The 21,880-nt window shown below is 46.2% G+C and overlaps 1 protein-coding gene across 3 annotated transcripts in view; it reads left to right on the top strand.

The window, feature by feature from the left end:
- Positions 1–21,880, top strand: part of oxr1a (oxidation resistance 1a) — a 704,666-nt gene that overhangs the window by 422,857 nt on the left and 259,929 nt on the right. For all 3 annotated transcript variants that reach the window (XM_072467220.1, XM_072467219.1, XM_072467221.1), the window contains exons 5-6: positions 16,037–16,144; positions 18,195–18,308. In XM_072467220.1, coding sequence (XP_072323321.1) covers positions 16,037–16,144; positions 18,195–18,308 — 222 coding nt within the window. The remainder of the gene's footprint in view (positions 1–16,036; positions 16,145–18,194; positions 18,309–21,880) is intronic.

Below are 21,880 nucleotides of genomic sequence, written 5' to 3' on the forward strand. Positions count from 1 at the left end.
TGCAGAACGTTGTGGAGGCCAAATCACTGAGTGTCTTTAAGACCGAGATAGATAGGTTCTTGATTAATAGGGGGATTAGGGGTTACGGGGAGAAGGCAGGAGAATGGGGATGAGAAACATAGCCATGGCTGAATGGTGGAGCAGACTCAATGGGCTGAATGGCCTAAATCTGCTCCTATGTCTTATGGTCTTATGATATTTCAAACTTATTGACTGGGAGATGTGGGGTGTGCGGGAGAGATGTATATCAAGTGTATTGACTGGAGAGTAAGAAGAAAATTACAGGAGCTTGGGGTCTGAGTGGATGAACCAATAAACTGTGCAATATATTTGAGGATCCTGTGCCTCGTACTCCTCCCCCACCCTTCTGTTTAAGTCTGGGACAGTTAGGGAGGTCCAGTGAAGATGGCACTAAGTGAGGGAGCAACTTCACCAAATTGTGAGAGGTATCACCTGAGTGAGACATTCTTGAGAGCAAAGTGAGAATTGAACTTGTAAGTTTTTAAGTTAACTAGTTAAAAGGTACCTGATTCAGCTGAGTGCCAGTTAACTGCCCATTAACGGAAGCCTGAATAGGACTTCAACAGGTGTTGATTACTGTAGAAGCTAAACTTGAGGGTGACTCAGCTCTGCTCTCTATATTAAAAAAAAAGGGACTCTCAGTAGGCGCACAAGCGAGACATCACCTGAGTGAGACAGTCCGAGTGAGTATATTTGGGAATTCAGTGCAAAGGGGAAGAGGTGCTCTTGGAAACAGAATCCTGACGGTGCAGAAGGGAGGCCATTTGGTCCATCGCGTTTGCACCGACTCTCCGAAAGGGCACTATCCCCGTAAAAATCAGAAATGGGGGAATTCGTAAGTGGGAAATAAATTTGTAATTTGCTTCTGCCTTCACAAAGGAAGACATGAAGAGTACATTAGCAAGGATTTCATAGTACAGCATTTTGATGCCAGTGGTATAATCTGACAAAGTCAGCATAGATTTACAAAAGGGAAATCATGCTCAACAAATCTACTAGAATAATAGAGTTCACCAAATATTGTGTGCAGTTCTGATATCCTTATCTGAAGAAGGATGTTCTTACTATGGAGGGAGTGCAGCGAAGGTCTACCAGGCTGATTCATGAGATGGTGGGACTGTCATGTTAGGAGAGACTAAGCCGGTTAGGGTTATAATTCTAAATGTATATTAGAATTCTGGTTGCCACACTACCAGAAGGGTGTGGAAGCTTTGGAGAGTACAGAGGAGCTTTATCAGGATGTTGTCTGGGGTATTGGCTATGAGGAGAGGTTGGATAAACTTGGATTGTTTTCACTGGAACGACAGAGGTTGAGGGGCGACCTGGTAGAAGTTTACAAAATTATGAGGGGCATGGACAGAGTGGATAGTCAGAATCATTTTTTCTAGGGTGGAAAAGTCAATTACTAAGGGACATAGGTATAGGTTGCGAATGGCAAATTTCATTGGCGTTTAGAAGAGTGAAAGGGGACCTCATAGAAACTTATAAAATTCTAACAGGATTAGACAGGATAGATGCAGAAAAAATGTTCCTGATATGGGTGAGTCCAGAACTAGGGGTCATAGTTTGAAGATAAACATTTTAGGACTGAGGTGAGGAAAGTTTTTTCTTCACCTCAGAAAGTGGTGAATCTGGGAAATTCACCACCACAGAAAGTAATTGAGGCCAAAATGTTGTGTAATTTCAGGAAGGAATTAGGTATAGAACCTGCGGCTAAGGGAATCAAGGGATCTTTGGGGGGGGGGGGGGAAAGAGAAAGAGGCGGTGTCAGGATATTGAACTTGATGATCAGCCATAATGAATGGCAGACCAGGCTCGAAGGGCCAAGTGGCCACCTCTTCCTTCTATTTTCGATGCATAACCCTGCACATTGATCTTGGCCAATCCACCTAAGCTGCACATCTTTGGTCTGGGGGAAGAAACTGGAGCACCCGGAGGAAACCCACGCAGACACTGGAAGAACGTACAAACTCCACACAGACAGTTGCCCAAGGCCGGAATTGAACTGGGGTCCCTGCCCCTGTGAGGCAGTCGGGCTAACCACTGTGCCACCATATCTGTTCATTTTCTACTTTCTTTCTAACATTTTCACCCTTCAGAAGAAAGTGGTACTTGGTCAGCATTTCAGTTGCTGTGAAGCAGCAGCAGGGGAACAAATGGACAACCACGAGGTTACAAGAAACCGGTAAGTTGATTGGCCGGTAAATGTTCGGCGTCAGGGGCAGTGTGTGAAAAACCTGCATCTGGAATAAGGGAAAGTTAGGGCCTAAAATAGAGTTAACATAAGAGAAGCACCCTACGATTTGAAACTGCGCACAACTTGCTGTTACTTAATAACATTTTTTTAAAAAGTTCATTCAATAAATATATAATTTAATTAAGTAAACACATTAAAGATGGCAGGATAGGTGATGTGTCAAGGCTTCAGCATGTAGATAACATTGTGATCCAGGGCAAGCAAGTGTTTGTGGCTTGAGGAGCTTTGGCTCAGAATTATCAAGCTGGAGCCTGAGCTGCAACACTGTGACATATCTGTGAGGGAGTGTTACCTGGACACTTTGTTTCAGAAGGTGATTACCTCCTTTAGTATAGTGTCTTTTAATTTGGAACATGGTCAGGGACAACGATGTGCAACTGCAACCAAGGCAGGACCCAGAGAGCAGGAGTATCAGGCTCTTCAATTGTCCAACACGTTTGAGGTTCTCACTGCTTTTAATGAATGGAGGTTGCAAGGTGGATGAGCTGACTAGCCATGGCACCATGGTGCAGGAAGCCATTCAAGTGCACGGAGCACATAAACATGTAGTGGTAGTAGGAACAGTATAGTAAGGGGGGATAGACATACTCTAGGGTGACCAGGATAACACTAGAGAAAGATTGACATAATACTGGAAGGGTGTCAGGAGAGAAAGGGGTAACACTGGAAGGGTACTTGGGGCCAGGGGAGAATAGGGGTGGCATTTGACTGCAAGGTACTGTGAAGGAGACCAGCTGGGGCTCTGTGGAGACCGAAGGAGCTTGCCTGCAAGGTATGGGGCTGAGACTCGGTGGGTGGAGGAAAGAAACCAAGGGCGAACACTATCAAAGCATTGTTCTTGAGGTTATCTTCTGTTTCTGGGCCATGAACCTCTTGTTAAAACCTCACAGAGGGAAGGGAAGCCTAGGGACAGTGTGGCGGGTACATGAGCAGTCATCACAGACTGACTGTTGCACTCAAATTGGGGGTGCTGGGGATTGTTGATCAGAGCAAGGCTAATGGAAAAAACATGTCAGTGATCAGTACTCCATTGCAACTGAGGCTGCTCAGCTGTAACTCAATTAACATGCTTAAGAGTCTAACTACTCATACAATTATGTCCACCCAAGCACCACTTGTGTGTGTGAGTGCCACTGATAGTTGCTCAGCATTTAAACCTTCTTTCACTGATTGACATGGTGTGCCTGTGCCATTGGCTGACTGGGAAAGAAAATGCTTTTCCTTAGACAGTTGACAATGGCACACTGTCCAATAAGAGCACACTTAACCTTTGCGAATGTGCTGAGATACATAATGCCAAGTGCCCCGCATACACCAGTTGAATGCAAGGCAAGTGTGTGACACGTTTGTCCCTGTACCTGAGAAGAGAGTTCAGAATGCAGGAGAATAGCCAATGTTGTGGCCATCTGTCATCTGGTGAGGGGCAAGGGTGGTGTGGGATCTTGCCCAACCAGTATATGAATGAATGACTGGATATCAATGCGTGGGCCAAAGCATTGTTTATTGGGCTTTGACAGGCAGTTTAGACGATGAATGGGCAAAAAATGAACCTTGGAAGATAAATGTTATGCGTTAAATCTTTCTGCGGTGAGGAGAACGTACAAAACATGGAGCCTGGTGATCTTGACGTCATTCTTCTTCCGCATAGACAGGAGAGAATCATAGAATTTACAGTGCAGAAGGAGGCCAGTCGGCCCATCGAGTCTGCACCGGCTCTTGGAAAGAGCACCCTACCCAAGGTCAACACCTCCACCCTATCCCCATAACTCAGTAACCCCACCCAACATGAAGGCCAATTTTGGACACTAAGGGCAATTTATCACGGCCAATCCACCTAACCTGCACATCTTTGGACTGTGGGAGGAAACCGGAGCACCCGGAGGAAACCCACGCGCACACTGGGAGGATGTGCAGACTCAGCACAGACAGTGACCCAAGCCAGAATCGAACATGGGACCCTGGAGCTGTGAAGCAATTGTGCTATCCACAATGCTACCGTGCTGCCCTTAGTGCAGAAGACGGTGGCGCATGGCTTACCAAAGGCAGGAGCAAAACCTTGAAGGGGAAGGTGTGACACAGAGGATGAACCCCAGAGAGCCGTCGCTTTAGGTACCTTGCTAGATCCAAGGTCGACAGATGGCACGAAACATATCTGCAGATGTCCTAGAACCAATGTTGCCGAAGACTACACATGTTCAGGGAACTGATTGGTCACATCTGTCATCTGCCGCAGGATTTGGTGCCATGGGGACTTGGAAGACACAACTGCCGGTGTTAACTGTTACACCAGTGGCTCTTTGCAGGCCTTCACATACGACCTCAGTGGAATTTTGCAAACCTCTGCACACAAGTGCGTCCAGGAGTGACGGACACAATGTTTGCAAGGGCACATACTTTGTCTGTTTTGTCTGGGATCAGGAGAGAGCGATGGGTTTACATAAATCTCCTGGCTTTCCACAGGTGCAGAGTGCCATCTAGTGCACTCACATGGCACTCCGATCTCCAGAGCATCAAGAGGTGAACTGTGTAAACTGCAAGCACTTCCACGCGCTGAATATTCAGCTGGTCTGCAACCTCCCCAAACGAATCCTCCAGGTGTGTGCTCTATTTCCAGGGAGTGTGCATGGCTCCTACATTCTGAGCCACTCTCCAATCCCTGACATATTTCAGGGTCCACTGTGGGTGCAGGGTTGACTTCTTGTGGACAAAGATTACCCGGTGACGAGGTGGCTGATGATGCCTCTGTGGAGGTTATTGGAATACAGCTGTGACCAGATGCAATGAGGCACATGTAGCAACTCGACATCAGTGGAATAGACCATGGGGGTGCTGAAGCTGTGGTTCTGGTGCTTGGACTGGTCTGATGGAACCCTGCATACAATCCACAGAGGGTGCTTTCTGCAACCTGTACAATCTGGCATTGCAACGAGGCGAAGAATTACCTGAAATGGAGATGGAGTTTCGTCGGATGAGGCTGAGGACATCCTCGAGGTGGTAGATGTTGGCCATGAGGCAATGGTGATGTCCAGACGAGGCAAATGAGCACAGGATGTGCTCAATGCCCCTGGAGTCGTGGAGGGTGATTAGGAATTCCAGTGAGGCCATCCATTATCTTCACATTTTCATTACTTTGCTGAAGACTGATTTTATTGTGTTGGTTTTCTTCTTTTTGTTTAAAGCTGGATAATAAACCATTTTATCAGACAGATACCAGTGTTGTAGCTATAATGGAACAGCTTGGTTAGAAGCACAGCTACATCTGGAGGACAGGAGTTTAGAAGAGTAAGATGGGCCTTGGTTGAAGCATTCAAGGTCCTGAGCGGTCTTGACAGGATGGATGTGGAGAGGATGTTTCCTCGTGTGGGGGAAATCTAGAATGGGAGTCACTGAAGGGATCTCTCATTTAAAATAGAGATATGGGGAGTTTGTTTTCTTGACCCTTTGGAACTCTTCCCACAAAGGTGGTGCAAGTAGAATGTTTGAATATTTTTAGGGCAGAGGTGGATTGATTTCTTGGTGAGCAAGAGGGTGGTAGTTTAATGGGCGTGGGCAGGATTCCGATTTGAGGTTACGATCAGGTCATCCATGATCTTATTAAATAGCGGACAAGGCTTGAGAGGCTGAATGGCCTACCCCTTTTACTCTTATGATTTAGCAACGATGGAAGAGTTGCAAAAAACAATGGTGAGGAGCTGGGTGTCAAAGCATCTATTTGAAAGTGATTTCGGATGATACAGAAAAGCAGAGCAGGCAGCCATTTCTTGATATCATGTTGAGTGAGTCGAGCTGATTTCTTTGATGCTGGGCACCTCAGGCCAAGCTGGACTATCCACTGAATGCTTCTGCCTGATGTTTGTTACGTATTCAGCCTTGTGTTTTTGCCCTTGCGGGCCATCATGGAGTAGCCTTCATTTGTTGGTCGTTTAATCATTCACCACCATTTCCACCTTTTAATCTGACCTGTTGACTGTGGGATTACTTGGTGTTGTCTATAGCATGCTGTTTCTTCTGTTTAGCATGTAGTCCTTTGTAGCTTCACCAGGTTGACACATTGTTATTAGACATACTTGGTGCTGGTCCTGGTATGCTCTCCTGCACTTCTCCATTTAACTATTAGTGGTAACCAACAGGAGGTTTTCTTGTCCATGGTTGATCTGATGTAATGTGACTTTGTTGAATTTGGGGTCAGTGTTGAGGACTCAGTTTGCCACTGCATGTTACTGTGCCAGGCACCACTGGTATGTTTGTACCACCCAAGAATCAGGACACCAAACCAACACCTGCGCAGTAACTTTGCTGTTCTTGGATATCTGTGATGATGCACTTCTGTTGGGATGCTGTGCATAGCAAATATTAATGTGTTGACGTCGGCGTTGGACTGCGGTGGGCATAATAAGAAGTCTTACAACACCAGGTTAAAGCCCCAACAGGTTCTGTTTTTGAGTGCAGATTCTTCACCTGATGAAGGAGCTGCGCTCCAAAAGCTAGTGACTCCAAACAAACCTGTTGGACTTTAACCTGGTGTTGTAAGACTTCTTGCTGTATCAAATCTTTTTTTTTTTAGTAAATATTTTATTGAAGCATTCACAATTTAACATTGACATTTCTAAAACAACCGCGCGAGTCGAAGCACAAAATACCCCCTAAATTAATATCAATCAATAGATCACGTACCCCACTTCTCCTGCCCTATCCCCAATTACCCGTATACTAAATTCCCTGTCCTTATTTAACATTACCAATTACTGATGACGTTCAGTTTTTGTTAAAGAAATCGATGAACGGCTGCCAACTCCGGGTGAATCCCTGTATTAAGCCTTCGAGCGAACTTGATTTTTTCCAGACTGAGAAACTCTTATCATATCGCTGACCCACACTCCTGATTTCAGGGGCTCCGAGTCCTTCCATCTCAGCAAGATCCATCCCCGTGCCATCAGGGAGGAAAAGGCCAGAATATCCCCCCCCCCCCCCCCCCGGATCTTTCGACACCCCAAATATTGCCAATTCTGCGCTCTGAGTTACCCTACCTTCCAGGACTTCCGACACGACATCTGCAAATCCCTCCGTTTTGGACATGCGCAAAACATATGAACATGGTTGGCCGGGCTATCCCCACACTGCCCACACCTGTCCTCCACCTCCTGGAAGAACCTACTCATCCGAGCTACCGTCATGTGGGCCCTGTGGACTGCCTTGAACTAAATCAAGCTAAGTCTAGCACAGGACGAGGATGCATTTATCCTTTTCAAGGCTTTTTCCCACAGTTCAGTTTTCAGCTCCCCTCCTAGCTCCTCTTCCCACTTCCTCTTCACCTCTCTGATAGGGGCCCCTTCCCACTCTAACAATTCCCTGTATATGTCCGAAACCTTACCACCTCCAACCCCTGTTTTTGACAGCGCTTTATCCTGTAGTCCACTCGGGGAGGCGAGGAAAGCTTGGGACCTGTCTCCGTACAAAGTCCCGCACTTGAAGGTACCGTAACCCGTTCCCATCTGGCAAATCAAACTCCTCCTCCTAATGTCTCCAAGGTTGGGAAGCCCTCCTGGATGAATAGATCCTCAAACTTCTCAATCACTGCCATACCTTAAAGCCCCCATCCAGCCCCCCGGGACAAACCGGTGATTGTCGCAGATCGGTGACCACACTGACCAGTCTCATATGCTGCCTCCATTGCCCCCACACCCTCAGGACTGCCACCACCACAGGACTTGTGGAGTACCGAGCCGGCAGGAATGGCAGGGGCGCCATCAGTAAAGCCTCCAGACTCGTATCTTTGCAGGATGCTGCCTCCATCCCCTTCCAGACTGACCCCTCCCCACTACCCATTTCCTGACTATCGATATGTTGGCAGCCCAGTAATAGTTAATAAAGCTCGGGAGAGCCAATTCCACCCCCGGCCCAATCCAGGAGTGTCCTCTTTACTCTCGGGGTTTTACCCGCCATATAAACCTCTATCGCCACATTCATACTTCTGAAAAAAGCCTTTGGGACGAAAATCGGGAGACACTGAAAAAAGAAAAGTAGTCTTGGAAGGGCAGTCATCTTCACCGTCTGAACCCTCTCCGTCAGAGTCAGTTGGAGCATGTCCCATCTACAAAAATCTCTTCTCATTTGATCCACTGTTTTGCCCAAATCTAACTTGTGAAGCTGCCCCAATCCTTGGCCACTTGAATCCCCAGATACCTAAAACTCTTCCCAACCACTTTTTAAAAGTTAGCTCCTTCAGCCTCCTTTCCTGCCCCCATGCCTGAATCACGAACATCTCGCTTTTTCCCATATTTTACTTATAGCCTGAAAATCGCCCAAATTTTCCTAATACATCCATGAAATTGATGCCTGTGATAATGTTGGGGGAGTACTCCCAGCTCCTTGGACCCGTTGAAAGCCTTAACCAGGAGCGGACCCAGTAACCCAGAGAACTGTTATAAAATTCCACTGGGAACCCATCAAGTCCCGGAACTTTACCCGATTGCATCGCCCCCAGTCCCACTATCACCTCCCCAAGCCCAATCGGGCCCCCCAGGGCTTCCACCAGCTCCTCATTTACCTTTGGGAACTCTAGCCTCCCCATGAATTGATTCATGCCCTCCTCCCCAACTGGGAGTTCCGACTCTTGTGGCTGGCTAAAAGATTTCCAGAACACTTCATTCACTGCCCCCGGGTCCATCACTGTCTTCCCCCTCAAATCCTTTATTTTCCCTATTTCTCTCGCTGCCTCTTGTTTCCTCAGCTGATGTGCCAGCATTCTGCTAGCTTTTTCCCCATGTTCATATATTGCCCCTTTTACCCTCCTCAGCTGACCCTCCGCCTTTCCTGTGGAAAGGAGCCCAAACTCCATTTGAAGTCTCTGACGCTCCTTCAGGAGCTCCTCATTTGGAGACTCCGAATATCTCCTTCCACCTGTAAGATTTCTCCTACCAACCTGTCCAGCTCTGACCGCTCAGTTGTATCCCTGTGGGCTCGAATCTAAATACATTCCACTCTAATGACCGCTTTCAGTGCCTCCCAGACCACCCCAGCTGCAGTTTCTCCCATGTCATTGATCTTTATGTACCCCCGAATGGCCTCTCTCACTTGCTCACAGATCTCCTCATCCACTAACAGCCCTGTATCTAGTCTCCACTCTGGGCGCTGGGACATTCCCGTGTCTGCCCATAGGTCCATCCAGTGTGGCGCATGATCTGAGACCACAATTGCTGAGTACTCATTGTCCTCAACCCCTGCTAACAGTGTTTTATCTAACACGAAGACATCTATCCTGGAGTACGCCTTATGTACATGGGAGTAGAATGAATATTCCCTGCTCCTTGGTCTCTCAAATCTCCACAGATCCACCCCTCCTATGCGCTCCATGAACCCCCGCAGTTCCTTTGCCGTTGCTGATAGCTCCCTCGACCTAGCACTCGACCGGCCTAACCTCTGGTCAAGGACCGTATTAAAATCACACCCCCCCATGATCAGCCGGTGCGAGTCAAGGTCTGGGATCTTACCCAGCACCTTCCTGATAAACGCGACATCATCCCAGTTTGGGGCATATACACCAGCACCACTGTCATTCCCTCTAGCTTCCCACTAACCATAATAAATCTGCCTCCCGGGTCTATCTCTATCCTCCCCACCTCGAATGTCACCCTTTTATTAATCAGGATAGCCACCCCCCTTGTTTTAAAGTCCAGTCTTGAATGAAACATTTGCCCGACCCATCCCTTCTTTAATCTAATTTGGCCTGCCAGCTTCAAGTGTGTCTCCTGTAACATAGCCACGTCTGCTTTTAACTGTCTCAGGTGTGCGAACACACAAGCTCTCTTAACCGGCCCGTTCAGTCCACAAACATTCCATGTAACCAGTCTGGTCGGGCGGGGGGGGGCCTTTACCCCCCTCCCCTGTCGGTCAACCATGACCTTTCCTAGCCCGTGTTCCGCACCTCACTTGCTCCGCCCCTCTGCGGCGACCAGCATCTGATCTCCATTTCCAGTCTCCTAACTGTCCCTTACCTGTCAGCAGTACCCGCCCCCCCCCCCCCTCCCCCCACTTCGTCTTTCCTCCGCTTTCCCCCACTTAGCTCCTCGAACCAGCTATCCAGCTAGCTCAGCATCTCCCACCTTCTGGCGTCAAAAAGCCTGCCGACTCCCAGATTCTATCACACCCAGCAATAACACAAGGACTCAACACAGTAATAACAATCCCAAAAAGCAAACATACCATCCCCCAATGCCCAGGCAACAAAGCAAAGCCCCTCTCCCTTTAACCGATTCTTATCAGTCCTACCACCTTCAAGCAGAATCCAACACAAAAAAAGAAGCTTCAAGCAGCTTAAGCGAAATTATGCATGCAAGAATCAACCATCATTCTTGGAGAAACTAAAACACCCATCGCAGCCTAAAAATTCTTCCCTCTATCCAGTACATAAAACAATCAATCAAAATCAAATTACAGAGAGGAAAGAAAAAACAAAAAAATTAAAACACCAAAACCCTTTCATTCCCAAACATCGCAATTTAACTCGCGGAATTAAAGACCCAAATTTTAAACCAGACTGTCCCTTCCCCCAAACTCAGACCACCACAGTTTGAGTTTAAAAGTCGTTACACCAGATTGCCAGGTTCTACCCCTCCCCCTTTGATCGATTCTTATCAAGTCACATCATCTTCAAAGAGAATTAAACACAACAATAGAAGAAGCTTCAAGCAGCTTAATCAAAATTATGCATGCAAGAATCAACCATCTTTGTTACAGAGAATAAATCAAAATCAAATTACAGAAGACGGGAGAAAAGAAACGAGAGAAAAACATTTTTTAATAAAAATAAAACACCCAAACCCTTTTCTTCCCAAACATCGCAACTTAACTCACAGAATTAAAAGACTGAAATTTTAAACAAGACAAAGCAGAACACAGAACCATTTTTCTCTCCTCCCCGCCACTCCATCTCAAACTCAGCCCACCACAGTTAGAATTTAAGAGTCCTTAATTTAAAAGTCCTTAAGCCAGATTATTGTCTTTCATGAAAGTAGCCACCACTTCCGGTGAATTAAAGTACGGTTCTCGTAGGTCACCCAAAGACACGCTGGGTATTACGGTCCAAATTTAATGTCTTTCTCAAACAGGGCCACCTTACCTTTGTTGAAACTTGCTCTCCTCTTTGCGAGTTCTGGTCCCCAGTCTTGGTACACCCGGATCTCTGATTCTTCCCACAAGTACCGTTTTGTCTGCCTGGCCCACTTCATGAAATGCTCCTTGTCGAGGAATCGATGTAACCTCACCACCATGGCCCTCGGGGGCTCATGACCCTGGGGCTTACGTACGAGCACCCTGTACGCCCGGTCCACCTCCAGCGGCTTGTCAAACACATTTGGCCCTGACCATCTCCTGCAAACATCATCCCCACATGCGCTCCCGCATCTTTTCCCTCTGGCAGCCCGACGATTCGGATATTTTACTTGCGAGACCGGTTCTCCAAGTCTTCCACTTTATCTAGCAATCGTTTCTGGCTGTCCTGTAGTATGCTAATTTCCAACGCCATTGCAGTGGACTCCTCCTCTCGTTGAGTCGCCTGCTCCTGCAACTTTAGAATCTCCAGTCCCTGGGTCGTCATTTTCTCCTCCACCCGGTCAACCACCTCCTTAATCAAGGCTATCCCCTGGGTTACATCTTCTGTGCACTCGATGCTGGGTGAACTTCTCACCCAGGTACTCGACCCATTGCTCCATCGACCAGTGAGCTGGCGTGGACACGCTTTGTCTCGTTACCATTGAGCTCAATGACCTCTGATTCTTGCTTTCACTCATCTTTTGGTTTCTCCTTTTTCACCTCTTATTTGGACACCATTCCATAAATTGAGGGTCACCTCCTTTTCCTCTCCCTTCGATCAACTTATGTTGAGCGATTTTCTGGCTTATACACCATTTTAAAAAAAACACGAAGGGCGAGAGCTGCTGAATGTGCGACCGTTTACTCCATGGCCGCCACCGGAAGTCTACTGTATCAAACAAGAGACTGAGCAACACGCTGAATTATTTAACTGGCACTACTGATGCAGCGAAAGGTTTACTTTCCAGTTCAGCTCTTTGAGGAGTGCTAAATGTTTTCCACAGAAGGCCATATGTTGAATCGTAAACCTTTGGTGTGTTGTCCTATTATGTATTTTCTTTTTATTTTATTTTATTTTCATGTACCTAATGATCTGCTTGAGCTGCTTGCAGGAAAATATTTTTCACTGTACCTCGGTACACATGACAATAAACAAATCCAATCCAAATGTCTGTTAATACTTGTTTGCATAATTTCCTTTCATTTGCATTTACATCTTTAGGGTTTAGTGAAATGCTTTCACTTCCCAATAAGGCTTCTGGCAAAAAGAAAACAGTGTCCTATCACCTCTTGGTCAGTTCCAATAGTCATTTGGCTTCAGCCACCCGCTGGCTAATGGCAGCAATTAGAATGTGAGTAAATGGGAATTCGGGAATCAGTAGTGGGGGTGCATTTTCACCATATGCTGCACGAGAACCTAATGATTGGGAATGGTTGGCAAAAAGCCCTGCTGCAGCTGCCAGCTGTTCCACTGATCCTACATAAAGGTCAAAGTAACTCCATGTTATGTTACTTGTACTGTAGCTTTGCACAATTTTTAACACTTTCTATTTGTGGAGGCATACCCTGAATGTTTGGAAAGATGTTCCTGACTGATCTTTTACGAAGATCAGCCTGGGCTGGATCTCAAAAGGCTATGAACTTCTGTTGCTTTAAATCGAACTCCTAGAATGCCTATGTTATACGTTGTGGAAGTGGTGATTCCCTCGCTGTTTCTTATCTGGGTGCTGTTTTCCAGTTCCATCATCCAAAAGCATTGTTTTCGCATGAATGTTAGGACACCCACTACCTCGCTGCCATTTTTCTCAACTCCTTCACTTGCTAAATCATCAAGCTGTTTATCCAATGTCCAATTCTAAATGAGCAGATATTTCCTCCAATTTAATGAAGACTGAAACCATTGTTTTGAGTCCCTCCTCTATACGCTGTCCCCTATCTATCGACTGGATTCCCCTAGCTGCTGACTAATTCACCTAGCCATCAACTGGATTCTTTTCCTGAGCAAAAGTCAAGATTAAACTAGTCCACTTGTAATCTTGGTGTGACATTCTGACCTCCTAGTCATGAGATCGCAAAGACTGCCTATTGCATTACCCAATTTTGTGGTTGTCTCCACTCATCTGCTGCAGAAAACCCTATTCATGCCCTTGGTACTCTTAGACCCAATTATTCCAATAAACTCTCAGCTGGTGTCCCCCGTTCTATCCTCTGGAAACTCAAGGTCATCCAAAACTCTGCTGCTGATGTCTTGCAGCACGTCCCATTCCTCTATCATCCTTTTGTGGAATTGGCTCCCAGTCGAGCCATTCCTTGATTTTAAAATACCCACCCATGTTTTCAAATCACGCAATGGTCGTGCCCCTCTCTACTGCTGTATTCGTCTCCAGCCCCACAACCTTCACCCTAGGGTATTAAAGGAGGTGTCGGCCGAGATAGTGGATGCATTGGTTATTATATGTCAAAATTCCTTGGATTCTGGAGAGGTTCCAGTGGAACGCTAATGTGATGCCCCTATTCAAAAAGGGAGAGAGGCAAAAAGTACAAAACTATAGACCCGTTAGCTTGACCTGAAGGAGGAGATGACTGAACATTTGGAAAAACAAAGCTCAATCCACCATTGTCAGCATGGCTTTATGAAGGGTAAGTCATGCTTGACAAGCTTGCTTGATTTCTTTGAAGATGTAACCAGCAAGGTGGATAATGGTGAGCCTGTGGATGTGGTATATCTGGACTTCCAGAAGGCGTTTGACGACAAAATCCAGAAAGGTTATTGGGGATAGAGTGCTAAATTGGGTTGCGGATTGGCTGAAAGCAGAAGGTCAGGATAAATAGGTCCTTCTCTGGCTGGCGAACTGTAACTAGCAGGATGCCGCAGGGTCAATCCTCAGACGTCAACTGTTTACAGTCTTATACTCTGTCCCTGTTTGCAGGTCATAACATAGCTAAATTTGGGGATGATACCAAAATAGGTGGGAAAACAGGCAGTGAAGAAGAGATGAAGAGTTTACAGACAAATATAGATAGTCTAGGAAAATGGGCCAAAATTTTGCAATGGAGTTTAATGTGGGAAAGTATGAGGTTATCCATTTTGCCAAAACAATAAAAAGGCAAACCAGAAAGCAGATTGAAAACACAATGAGTATGGGCAGAGGGATTTGGGTGTCTTTCTTCACGAATCGCAGAAAGTCAGTGTGCAGGTACAGCATGTAATTAAAAAGGTAAATGGAATGTTAATATTTATTGCAAAAGGACTGGAGTAGAAAAGTGTTGTTGCAGAGACCACATCTGGAGTATTGTCCAATTTTGGTCATCTCATTTGAAGATGATGTGGTGGCATTCATTGGAGGCAGTTCAGAGGAGGTTCACCAGATTGATTCTGAGGACGAAAGGATTGACTTATGAGGAGAGATTAAACATTTTGGGCTTATACTCACTGGATTTTAGAAGAATGAGAGGAGATCTGATCTGGGTATATAAATACTGAGAAAGTAAACGTTGACTAAATGTTTCTCCTTGTGGGGCAATCTAGAACAAGAGGTCACAGATATAGGTTGAGAGGCGGTACATTTAAAATTGACGAACCACTTCTCGCAGAGGGTGGTTAATTTGTGGAACTCACTGCCCCATAGAGTCTGAATCATTAAATGGTTTCAAGAAGGAGATAGATATATTTCTGTTCTTAAAAAAAAAAAATTAAAAATGGGTTAAAGGGATATGGGAAACGATTAAGGAGGTGTATTTGAGACCAGGAAGAGATCAGCCATGATCTGATTGAATGGCAGAGCAGGCTCAAAAAACTGAATTGCCTACTTCTGCTCCTAATTCCTATGCTCCTACATCTGTGGTCATCCAATTCTGATCCCCTAGGTAAACACTCAATTATGGGTGGCTGGGCCCTAAGTTTTGGAATTCTCTCACCACATCTCTCTGCCTCTATGCTTCACATTCCTCCTTTAAGACACTCCTTGAAACTTACTGCTCTTGGTCATCTGAACCTGTTATCTCGTGTTCCTGATGATAATTCATTACATTAATGGCGCTACATAAACACACATTAATGTAATTCTTCTTCTTCCTTTGTAAGCCCTTGCTGATTGTGAAACAAAACGATTATTTCTCTGATTTTCATAGAATTCCGACTGTGCAGAATGAGACCATTCGGCCTTCTGAATCTGCACTGGCACACTGAAAAAGCACCCTACCCTGCGGCCCATTTCCCCATAACCCCACCTGACCTACACATCTTTGGACACTGAGGGGCAATTTTGTATGGCCAATCCACCTAACCTGCACTTTGGACAGTTTGAGAAAACGGAGCACCCGGAGGAAACCCATGCAGACACTGGGAGACCCTGCAAACTCCACACAGTCACCCAAGGCCAGAATTGAACCCGGTCTCTGGCACTGTGAGGCAGCAGTGCTAACCACTGTGCCACCGTGATGCCCCCTACTCGCGCTTGCCTGACACATGCTTTGATTCCAAAAGTTATAAAATATTTTCATCACCTACAATTTGCTACTTTAAAGCAAAAATCAAATGTTTCTGTAGCGGGGGTGAGTTGAAAAGGGGTGAAAACAGTATGCTGAAAAAATATATGCTGCTGACTGTCTGCTTTTGCTTCAAGCTTTAACAACTGAATTTTAACCTTGAATCGCTTTATCCGACAGGTTGAATTAAGGGATACTTTGAATAGCATCGCACTCAAATTTGACACTGCACCGAATGAGCTAGTACAGCTGAACAAATTGTTTGCCAGAGCTGTTGTTCCAGGCCAGGTAAGAGGCTTTATCTCTTGCAGAAATACTGTTCTGCGCTTACTAATATGTAACATGCAAGCTGTGTAATATAATCATAACCAAATCTGGTTAACTTAAATATAAAATTGCATTCATACAATATCATATGCTTAAGTTATTTATCAAACTAGTTTGTTTTAAGTAGGTAAATGCAGCACCACAATCCCACAAGCAATGAGTAGGGTTCAGGGTGAAATATTTACATAAATTCCACCCTGTTATTTACCTTAACTATTTGTGCGCATGAGTTTTACATTCCAGACAAACTCACAGTGAAGACATTTTTTTCCTGAATTTCCAAATGGATGTAGTTGTGACTGTCTTATGTTTATGATCCTTTGTTTTGGTTTGCACCTGAAGTAGGAACATCTCCCGTCTAGCTTGTAAGACGCAATCTTAAGGACCCCTGTCAAGTCGGCCCTCAGCCTTCACCTTTCTCGAGAAAGGAGACCCAGCCACTTAAATTTTTCCAAACGGGTATAATCTCAAATTTACATTATTTCCCATGAGACACATATTGGAAAGTGAGGAAGTTCATTCTGAAGGCAGGATGTTAAACTTGAATAATGGAAATTATGAAGGTGTGAAGGAGGGTGAATTGGGAAAATGCATTAAAAGATAGAATTGCGCAATGGATATCTTCAAAGAACAATTGCATAGCGTACGACACCTATACATTCCTTCAAGGTACAAAACCCCCCCCAAAATAGCCAGTCAACTGTAGCTGACTAAGGAAGTTGAGGATTGTATAATATTAACAGAAAAGGCTTACAACGTTGGCAGAAATAATACTAAACCTGAGGATTGGAAGGTTTTTGGAATATAGCAAAAGAAGGCCAAGAAACTGATAAAGAAAGGAAAAACAGAATATACACACAATCTAGCAAAGAAACGTAAAACCGGACCCCAATAGCTTCTGTAGATATGTAAAAAGGAAGAAGTGTTTGGCCAAAACAAATATGGGACCATTACGACAGAGTCAGGAGAATTCAAAATGGGGAATAGAGAAATGGCAGTGAAGCTAGATAATTACTTTGTGTCTATTTTCACTAAGGAAGATGCAGGAAATCCCCCAGATGTAGAGATCCAAAGGACGAGGGAAAATGCAAAGTTCAAGGAAATTAGTATAAGTAGGAAGGTTGTATTGGACTGGAAGTTGATAAGTTCCTAGAACCTGATATTATGCATGCCAAAGTGTTGAAAGAGGTTGCCATGGTGTGGAGATGCTGGCGTTGGACTGGGGTGAGCACAGTAAGAAGTCTTACAACACCAGGTTAAAGTCCCAACAGGTTTGTTTTGAATCACTAGCTTTCGGAGCACTGCTCCTTCATTCACCTGAGGAAAGAGCAGTGCTCCGAAAGCTAGTGATTCGAAACAAACCTGTTGGACTTTAATCTGGTGTTGTAAGACTTCTTACTTGAAAGAGGTTGCTATGGGAGATAGAGAATGTATTGGTGATTGTCAGTGTCATTTGGATTATGGAGTTTTCTTATAAGCCTTTCTCCTATGTAATTGTTTTACTGGCTTCTGTTGAGGTCCCATAGAATCTCTACAGTATAGAAGGAGGCCATTTGGCCCAGCGAGTTTGCACCGACTCTCCGAAAGTGCCTTCTATCTAGGCTCACTCCTCTGCCCTATCCCCATAACCCCGGTGGACCTTGGATGCTGAGGAGGAAAGAACGTGAAAATGCCCTTAAAGGAAGAGAAAATGTTTCTATTAACCTGAAAGGAAGAGAAATGAGGAGAAAGTCTGATTCTTTATTCTCCTTTTTCCCTCCACCAAGTTCAGTTGTGTATTCCCACCAGCTGTGATTGGTTGATTCAGCACAGCCGTGCTTGGATGCCTGTCACAAAACGACACCCATGTGCCATCAGGGAACCCACCACATGTAGTTGCAAAGTAGTATTATTTTTAAAAGAATAACCGGAACAGAAAAGTCAATTGTGTTGGTTATTTGCATTTATTAAAGTGTGTTCTAGACAATGAAGTTAGGAATAAGTATTGAATATTTCTCTTTTTCTCTGGCAGATTCTTTATGTTCCTGATCCAGACTACATTTCCAGTGTGGAGAGTTCACCATCACTGAGTCCAGTCAGCCCTTTGTCACCAACCTCTTCAGAAACCGAGTTTGAAAAACCTATGGTAAGAGTCAGAGGGTTCAAAAGGATGTTAATCCTACAAATGTATAGAACATTAGAGGGCTGGTTTAGCACAGGGCTAAATAATTGGCTTTTAAAGCAGACCACGGCAGGCCAGCAGCGCGGGTTCAATTCCCGTACCAGCCTCCCCGAACAGGCGCCAGAATGTGGCGACTCGGGGCTTTTCACAGTAACTTCATTTGAAGCCTACTTGTGACAAAAAGCGATTTTCATTTAGTTTCAAAGGGCCTTTTCTGCGCTGTACAACACTATGACTCTTGAGGTTGAAGGGATCAAAGGATTTGGGGGGACAGTTGGATGATCATCTCTGAACATGATGAATGTTGGAGCAGGCTCGAAAGGCAAAATGGCATACTCTGCTCCTATTTTCTATATTTTTGTTTCTTTCCTACTTCTATAGCTATTGTCCATCCTCCTGTCAATTTCGATCAAACCTCCCCCAACTACTGTAGGGAGCCTTCTGCTCCACCCTCAACCAAGGACATTAGTCCCAATCCTGTTGAGGTGCAACCGGTCCCATTTCAATGGATGCCGCCCTTTCCTGAACCGGTCCCACTGCCCACCTCAAGCCACTCATTCATCCTATCTTTGTGAAAAGGAATAGCCTTTTCACATTCCTCATTCCCTTTCTTGTGTTGTCACAACATACAAATAGGTGATAACGTCCTGTGAAATAATAAAGAAAGGTCTTGTTGATAGTTAGCCACAAGGCCTTTGAGTGTTGTCAGATCCAGGGGATCAGTGGTTTCTTGTAGTTGAATGGAAAACAGTTGGACTTTTCAAATAAAAAAAATCCTTACTAAACCTGTCGGGCAGGATTTAGCTCTTTGGCTCGGTTCCCAGAATGTGGGGAGGACAACAACTGGTGTCTTGAAGTTGGAGGGCTAAAAGGTGTGTCTCCAGCTTAGAAGAGGCTGCAGCCTATAGTTTGGAGAACCGGAGAATGCTTCCATGTTTTGTGAGGGCCACGAAGAATCCAGCACGAGTTTTAAGGATACAAAGTAATAACATTTATTTACAATAATATATATATATATATATATATATATAACAGCAGCAGCAACTTCCCTTGCTGCACACTCCTTCCTGCTGGTTCCAAACTGGCCAGCTTTATTTATACTTGGAGCTTACTAATGGTTTCTCCGCCCCCCTCATTGGGGAAGCTCATACTCCCACAGGATTGTGGGATTGTCATTAGTCCCCAGCCAATGGTAAGCAGGCAGGTTATAACATCCCCCCCCCCCCCCCCCCAAAGTCCAAGGAATCCACCGAAGACCCTGGCGAAGGAGGGCGTCGGACTCGTTTTGCCGCAGGCCGGACACCATTTGCACGTGGCGCTGGATCAGGCGGCGTGTAACGAGATGGAGACCGGCACTTGCGTGATGAACGGCGTAACGGTTGTACATCCACGACCCGTGGACCCGAGGATTCCACTTCTGATGCGTCCTGTGTCTCCATCTCGGAGTCAGAGTCTGCTGCCTCCGTCATGCCAGTGTCTCTATCTCCATTCGGTTCTGTAACGACCTGCGCAGGCTTCGAGTGAGGCACCAAAGGAAGATTGTGAGGACTACCTTCGCTTGTCTCTGGTTTCTACGGCTGTAGAAATGAGCTCCGGGAACGGGGAATCTTTGGAGGGGATAGTCTTCTGGACCGAACGTGGTCGACATGTTTGCGCTGGAGACCACCCTGGGCTTGCACCTGGTAAGATATAGGGCCCGTTTGGCGAAAGATTACGCCAGGAACCCACTGGGCACCACCAGCAAAATTCTGAACGAACACGGGTCACCGGGCGCAAACTGCCGAATCGGCCGATGCCGAGAAAATCCCTGTCCCCGCCGTTCTTGTGTGCTGCGTTCTTTTGCGCCAATGTCCGGGGAAACCATACCAAGGCGGGTGCAAAGTCTCCGGCCCATTAGGAGTTCTGCGGGAGCTACCCTAGTCACCGCATGGGGGGTGGACCTATACGTAAACAAAAAGCGAGCCAGTCTCGTGTCCATTGATCCGGAACACTGCTTCTTTAGGCCTCTTTTGAATGTCTGCACTGCGCACTCCGCCAACCCATTTGAAGCCGGGTGGTATGGGGCAGTGCGGATATGGCGTATGCCGTTAATCTTTATGAACCTTGCAAACTCCTCACTCGTGAATGGAGTGCCGTTATCCGTGACCAGCACCTCGGGGAGGCCATGCGTACTAAAAGACAAACTCATCTTTTCAATTGTTGCGCAGGACGTTGTCCCCTGCATCTTATGCACCTCTAGCCATTTAGACTGGGCGTCGATTAATAGAAGGAACATGGATCCTTGAAAAGGGCCTGCAAAATTTGCATGCAAGCGCGCCCAAGGCCACCCTGGCCATTCCCAGTGATATAGGGGTGCGGCTGGCGGAAGCTTTTGATGCTCCTGGCAAATGGAGCAGTTTTGGGCCACCTTCTCAATGTCGGTGTCGAGGCCTGGCCACCAGATATAACTCCGGGCCAACATTTTCATTTTGGTAACAGCTGGATGCCCATTGTGCAAGTCTCTTAGTATCAGCTCCTGGCCTTTTTCCGGGACAATCACACACGTCCCCCACAAGAGGATGTCGTCTTCCACGCTGAATTCTGACAGCTTGGAGGAAAATGCCCGCAACTCGCCTGGGAGCTGTCTATGCTGCCCACCGTACAGGACTATGTGCCGAACCTTTGACAGGACTGGCTCTGTCTGGGTCCACTCACGGATCTGTGATGCCGTGACAGGCAAGGTGTCCATAAAATTTAGGGTTGCAACCACCTCACCGGTTGTGGGGGTCGACATGGGGCTGGTCGATAAAGGCAATCGGCTCAGTGCGTCGGCATTTGCTATCTGCATTCCTGGTTTGTGCTCCAGAGAATACTCGTACGCAGCAAGCAACAAAGCCCAGCGCTGGATCCGTGCGGAAGCAATGGGCGGTATTGGCTTATCCTGTCTGAAAAGTCCCAACAGAGGCTTATGATCAGTCACGATAGTGAAATGGCGGCCATACACGTACTGGTGGAAGCGTTTCACCGCAAAAACCACTGCCAGGCCGCCCTCCTCGATCTGCGCGTACTTTTTCTCCGCTGCAGTCAATGTGCGGGAGGCGAAAGCTATCGGTCGCTCGGCCCCCTTCTCCATCTTGTGGGACAGGACGGCCCCAATAACATATGGGGATGCATAACGTGACGAGCAAAGGCTTTCCAGGATCATAGTGGGTTAGTAACCCAGACGACGACTATTGTTGCTTTACCCGCCGGAAAACGGTTTCTTGCGGCTGACCCCAAACGCAGGTGTGATTTTTCTTCAGCAGAAGGTGCAACGGGGCCAGGGTAGTTGTCAGAATGGGGAGGAACTTCCCGTAATAGTTTACGAGACCGAGAAAAGAACGAAGATGCGAAGTGTCAGTCGGGGCGGGGGCATGTTGAATTGCACGCACCTTCTCTGCGACGGGGTGCAGACCTTCGCGGTCCACCCAATAACCTAGGTAGACTACTTCCTTTGCCTGAAATACGCACTTTGTGCGACATAAACTGACTCCAGCCTCCGAAAAGCGTCTTAAGGA

Source organism: Scyliorhinus torazame, chromosome 11 (genome assembly GCF_047496885.1).
Source record: "Scyliorhinus torazame isolate Kashiwa2021f chromosome 11, sScyTor2.1, whole genome shotgun sequence".
In the NCBI taxonomy this organism is placed as follows: Eukaryota; Metazoa; Chordata; class Chondrichthyes; order Carcharhiniformes; family Scyliorhinidae; genus Scyliorhinus; species Scyliorhinus torazame.